Here is a 6,000-nt window from a genome sequence, read left to right as displayed (position 1 = left end):
CTCTCTCTCTCTCTCTCTCTCTCTCTCTCACATCCTTCATCGTACCAGATGTCGTCATACGTCACAGTTCTTCCTCTAGCTCCCTCTCTTCATTCCACTTCTGCTCATTTTCATTGACCTCTTTTCTCCTCTTCATCCTCTTTTCAGCCATATTATAACTTCCATTTCCTCAGTCTGTCTTCTTTCTCTTTCTCACCCATCCCAAAACTTCTCAATTTCAGTTTCCTTTTAGCCATCCTTGCTCCCCTATTCTCTCTTTCTCTCATCTCCTCAGCTTAACAGGTATTAATGCATTTTTTGCAATAAGAGAAACCATTGTAACACGTAGAAGAGACAGGGAACACATAGCCCGCATGATGGGTACAGAAATATTAAATGGTAAAAGCTTCATTTCGCAGTTAGCTTCAAAGAAGCCAAGGTAAGTTCAATCAACTTTATTTTTAACTGGAATGCCGCTCTCTTCGTCGTTCTAAATTAATCAATCAATCAATCAATCATTTCCTGTGGCACCCTCGGGGATGCATAGGGCCTCGATGAACTCACACCACCACATCCTATCTTGTGCTAACTCCTCAAGATCTCCCCAACACTCATCTCCAGCTTCCCGTCTCATTGTCCTCACCCACGTCTCTTTTGGCCTTCCTCTACCTCTCCTACCAGGTGCCACCCACCCTGGTGTACCTCGTACTATTCCCTGTCTCCTATACACATGTCCTAGCCACTTCCATCGTGAGAATCTAACATATTCATCGATCGGCTGCACTCCCGTTATTTCTCTAATTCTACTATTTGGTATCCTTTCCCACCACTTAACTCCTAATATTCTTCTAAGTGCTTTATTTTCAAACACCAAGAATTTATTTTCCATAGTCACTGTGCTGTACCAAGACTCGTGTCCATAAATTAAGATACTCCTAACCATTACCTTATAAAGTTTGATTTTTGTATGCACAGAGAAATTGTTATTATTCCAAATATTTTTAAGCATTCCCATTGCCTGATTAGCCTTCTTTAACCTTTCCTCGAATTCAAAGTTCAAAGAACCATCCTTGGCTAAATAAGTACCTAAATATTTAAACCTATCAACTTGCTTTACAACCATACCTCCAATTACACATTCCTGCGCATTTTCCATATTCATATTGATTATTTCAGTTTTTCCACAATTAATAACCAAACCCACCTTGCGACCTTCACTCACCAAACAGTCCAACACTCTCTGCATCTCTTCTGGCCCATCACAAATCAAAACTATATCATCTGCATAATCTAAATCCAAAAGTTTCCTGTTCTCTCCCCAAAGTATACCTGCACCGGTTTCTGTTCCAACACGTTTCATAATGTAATCAATGACCAATATAAATAGTAAAGGCGATAGAACACCACCTTGAATTACTCCGGACTTGACTTCAAACGAATCACTCAGACAACCATCAACCATCACTTTACAAAATGTGTCCTCATGCATGTTCATAATGACCCTCACAAACTCCTCTGGTATTCCATAATGTCTCATGATCTTCCCGATAGACTCTCTCGAAACACTATCAAAAGCCTTTTCAAAATCAACAAAACAAAGACTTAACGGTACTCTCATTTCATTAACTTGCTGCATCAAATGCCTAACTATAAAGATCTGATCATTGCAACCACGTCCCTTTCTAAAACCAGCCTGTTCATCCCTCAGAATACCCTCAACCACCGGCTCCAACCTATTTAACAACACTCTACTGAAAACTTTCAAAGCTATCGGTGACAAAGAGATTCCCCTCCAATTACCACATTCACTCAGGTCTCCTTTCTTCGGAACTTTAACAATTACACCATTCTTCCAAACTGATGGTAGTAACCCCGTCACCCATATCTTATTGAATAGCTTGGTCAAGATCATTATTAATCTATCCCCCTCCACTTTAAACATTTCCGGAAATAAACCATCCTCCCCTGGTGCCTTATTATTCTTTAACTGTTTTACTGCTTTCTCCACTTCTGCAAGCCTCAACTCTCCTGTTTCTATATTTAAATCTTCCTGAGCAGACGGTATATCCTCTTCTGGTGGTATTGGTCTGTTAAGAACTGTCTCAAAATGCTCTTTCCATCTATTTTTAATATCTCCATCTTTGGTCAATAAATTTCCTTCCCTGTCTCTAATTGGTATTTCCTTGCGTTTACCAGCATTACCACTCAGTTCTCTAATCGATTCATACTGTATGCTATTCTTTGACTCTGTCCATCATTTTTGTTTATTAGGATTTCAGTCTCTGCAACCTTTTCATCCACACATCATCTTTTATCTCTCCTAGCTAACCTTCTTACTTCTGAATTCAAACTCCAGTACGCAGCTCTTGCTAATTCAATCTCTCGTTCATCAACGCATTGCATCTCACTCCTCAATTTAGCCTCACCTCTCTTTTTTATCATATCCCACGTTTCCTCTGATATCCATTTCTTTCTCCTGAATCTATGTCTCCTTCCAATCGTACATTCAGCAGTCTCATGCAAAACTTTGTTCACATCCTCCCACATCTCATCTACACTTCTCTCCCCCTCTTCCAACGTTTCCAACACCAAAAACCTATTTCTGCATTCTAATCTGAATTCCTCCTTTTCTTCTCCTTCTCTTCTAAGCTTAACAATATCGTATCTACCAACACCAGATTTTTCCTTCTTCTGATTTTTAAGTTTAAACCTTATTTTTGCAATGCTGAGTTGATGGTCACTACCAATATCCGCTCCCCGTTTAACATGAACATCCAGCAGAGAACTTCTATGCCTCCTACTGATAGCGATGTGATCAATCTGATTTTTATATTTTCCACACGGCGACACCCAAGTTGTCTTGTGTATATTGCAATGCTGAAAGAGTGTGCCCCCGATGACTAAGTCATTTGCTAGACAGAAGCTTCCAAACCTCACTCCGTTTTCACTCATCCTACTACCAACTCCCATCTTACCCATACATGCCTCAAATCCCTCATTTGAACAGCCCATTACTGCATTAAAGTCTCCAACGCAGATCAAAACATCATGTCTAGGTACCCTTCCTACTCCTTCTTGCAACTTTTCATAAAATGTGTCTTTCCTTTCATCGAGTGCATCATTAGTAGGTGCATAACACACAAACAGACTGATGTTGCCATGATTTGATTTAAACCGTGCGTATAGCAATCGCTCATCTATAGGATCTCACTCACATAAAGCCTTATTTGCTTTACAACCCAGCAACAATCCTACTCCCTGATAATGCATTCCGTCCTGTCGGCCAGATATCAATAAACGTATACCATCCTCCAAATCCAACTTATCGACTCCAGTTAATCTAGTTTCTGTCAGAGCACAAATATCAAGTCCGTAATTTTGAAAAACCTTCACTAACTCATCGATTTTACCGTCATGATTTAGCGTTCTCACATTCCAGTTACCAATTTTAATTGTATTTTTTGCATTGACAAAGGAATTAGATTGTAACTGAGGCAACCGTGAGATTCTTAGCACCCCCTGCCCATTTAAGGGCTGCACGGGACTGGGGGCCATTATCGTTCTAAATACCCTTCAATTTTAACCTCTACTTCTATGAACTTTGCAGTTCATGGTTGCTAACTTTTCATTTTTTGGTTGAAAAATAGATCACTCGTATGTGATTGGTTTGTAGATTTTCTTGAACTTTTATAAATGCGAGAATGCCATCAGTAAAAAAATTAATTTTTGGACACATTCTTAACACATAATGGATCCATTCGTGTACTATTTGAATATTCACATTACACACACACACACACACACACACACACACACACACACACACACACACACACAACATCCCTTCCCGCTGAGCAGGAGCGGATGAAATATCATCCATGGGCTGAAGCAGTGAGACATTATATCCACCCCTGTTTTCATAACAAGAATGAAGGGAAGGGAAAGGACAGTCTCGCTGTCTCTTCTCTTCCATTATTTCCTCTCCTGCCTTCCACTTGTCCTGCCTACCAATCCTGACTACCTCCTTTTCTGTCTACTTTCATTCCTGCCTGCCACCTGTCCTGTTTACCACCTGTTCTGCCTACCAACGAGATCTCCTGCCCACCAACTGTCCTGCCCTTCAAGTATCCTGCCTACCATCTGTCCTCCCTACCATCTATTCTTTCTGTCTCCTGCCCTGCCTACCACCTGCCCCGTCCACCATCTCTCTTTGCCTACCATCTGGTCTGCCTACCACTTGGCCTGTGCCTGTCCTGTTTACCACCTCTCCTGCCTAACCCGTCTCCGGTTTTGTCCACAGCCACGACAACTGTGTCCCTCATCAGCCTGGCGGGACGCACGGCCCAGCTGCCCTGTGCGCTGCCCCTGCCAGGAGACAGGCCAACCCTTATACTGTGGTACAAGGATGACTCCACAAAGCCATTCTACAGGTGAGACAAGGACCTGTTAATCTGATATTCATGTGCCTCTCTCACAAATTTGTGTCTATTTACAGCAGAAGATTGTATGCAGATTTGTCCCTTAATTGCGATGTTTGTTTTTCTTATTTTTCTGGATAACACAAGACAATCTTTTCTTTTTTCTGCTGAACCCCCTGCACTCCTTTGACTAAGAATGATTTCCCTTATCCCATTCTCTAGAATAGCTCTCCCCGAACGTGAATAAGATAAAATTGGTAACAAGAATATGATTAAAAAGACATCATTGTACTGAAATGATTAAGAAAGACCCCTCGATGTGCCAGGGATAGAAAGAATCTTCATTCGAGAAAATATTAACGCTCTGACGATTATAGATTTTTAAAACTAATTGTAGCTTCTAAAAGATTATTTTCTTCGTCTTGGGACCTCACACAGGAATGAATCTGGGGTCATCATTATTTTTTCAGTGCAGTGACACAGTGCTTGAGAAGGACGCCTTCCTGTAGTGGCACAGGTATAACCAGACGCCTAGATTGCCCATTCATACATGATCTTCACCTACTTCCCAGTCCCCCAAAAGAAGAATGTTGAACTACAGTAGATGGATAACTTAAGCCCGCAGTTCACTGGGTTAACGTTTCAGATGATCCCGGGGTCAGAAGAACAACAATAATGTGATATTTTAATATCGTATTATTGATACCACCATAATTGTTAGAATTTGGAAGGATCTCGCCCAGTTTGCCTGTGTGTGTGTGTGTGTGTGTGTGTGTGTGTGTGTGTGTGTGTGTGTGTGTGTGTGTGTGTGTGTGTGTATGTGTATGTGTGTGTGTGTGTGTGTGTGTGTGTGTGTGTGTGTGTTTTCCGACAAAAATTTACTTACAACAGTAATGAAGCTTTTACAAATCCCTTCATTAGAAAGACTCGGTAAAGATGAAATCAGTGTATTTTGTTAGTAACAATCATGTTTTTTTTTTTCTCTCCATCTGACATAGTCATAGGACGGTGTTATCACTGGGATCAATAGGTGCCGTCCTTAGAGTTGGGCGGCAGGGCGGCTGGCCGGGTGGAAAGATTTCGTTTACGAGCAAAAACTCAGAAAGTATTCACTATAGTGTCATGAAATTTCACATACTGTAGTTATGTCCTATAGTTATGTATATTCATATGTCATAACACAATCTGTAATAGTAATAGGCATTAATATATCGTAGCACAATATGTAACGCTAGCACAAAATGTATGTCAAATGCATACCAGATGACCAAGAATGTCAATACACATGATGTATGCCAAACACATGCCAGACGACCAAGAATTTCAATACACATGATGCATGTCAAACACATATCACACTATCAAGCATTCGATGTATCTCAAACGCTTGATGTAACACATGGAGGATAGTTAGCCATGTGAAAGAAATGTACCAGACACTATACACAGACGCGAACACACACATCACCCAACCAGTAATATATACCAAAAAATCGGAGGTGGGAGTCAGAGAGCCAGAGACAGCCAGAGAAGGCAGAAAGGGATTGGAGAAACAAGAACTGGAAGCATAGGAGATAGGGTAGAGTAGGAAATTAGTCGTCAA

At 41.0% G+C, this 6,000-nt stretch overlaps 1 protein-coding gene across 1 annotated transcript in view; it reads left to right on the top strand.

Moving 5' to 3' along the window:
• The window catches only part of LOC145398663 (protein turtle homolog A-like), a 550,000-nt gene that overhangs the window by 93,768 nt on the left and 450,232 nt on the right, over positions 1-6,000 (top strand). The window contains exon 2 of the mRNA XM_080271469.1: positions 4,280-4,409. Within this exon, the coding sequence (XP_080127595.1) occupies positions 4,280-4,409 (130 nt within the window). The remainder of the gene's footprint in view (positions 1-4,279; positions 4,410-6,000) is intronic.

The sequence above is a fragment of the Coenobita brevimanus genome, chromosome 46, assembly GCF_032717465.1.
Source record: "Coenobita brevimanus isolate Jiangsu-jjx chromosome 46, ASM3271746v2, whole genome shotgun sequence".
NCBI classification, from domain to species: domain Eukaryota; kingdom Metazoa; phylum Arthropoda; class Malacostraca; order Decapoda; family Coenobitidae; genus Coenobita; species Coenobita brevimanus.
This window is presented reverse-complemented; position numbering and strand designations above follow the sequence as displayed.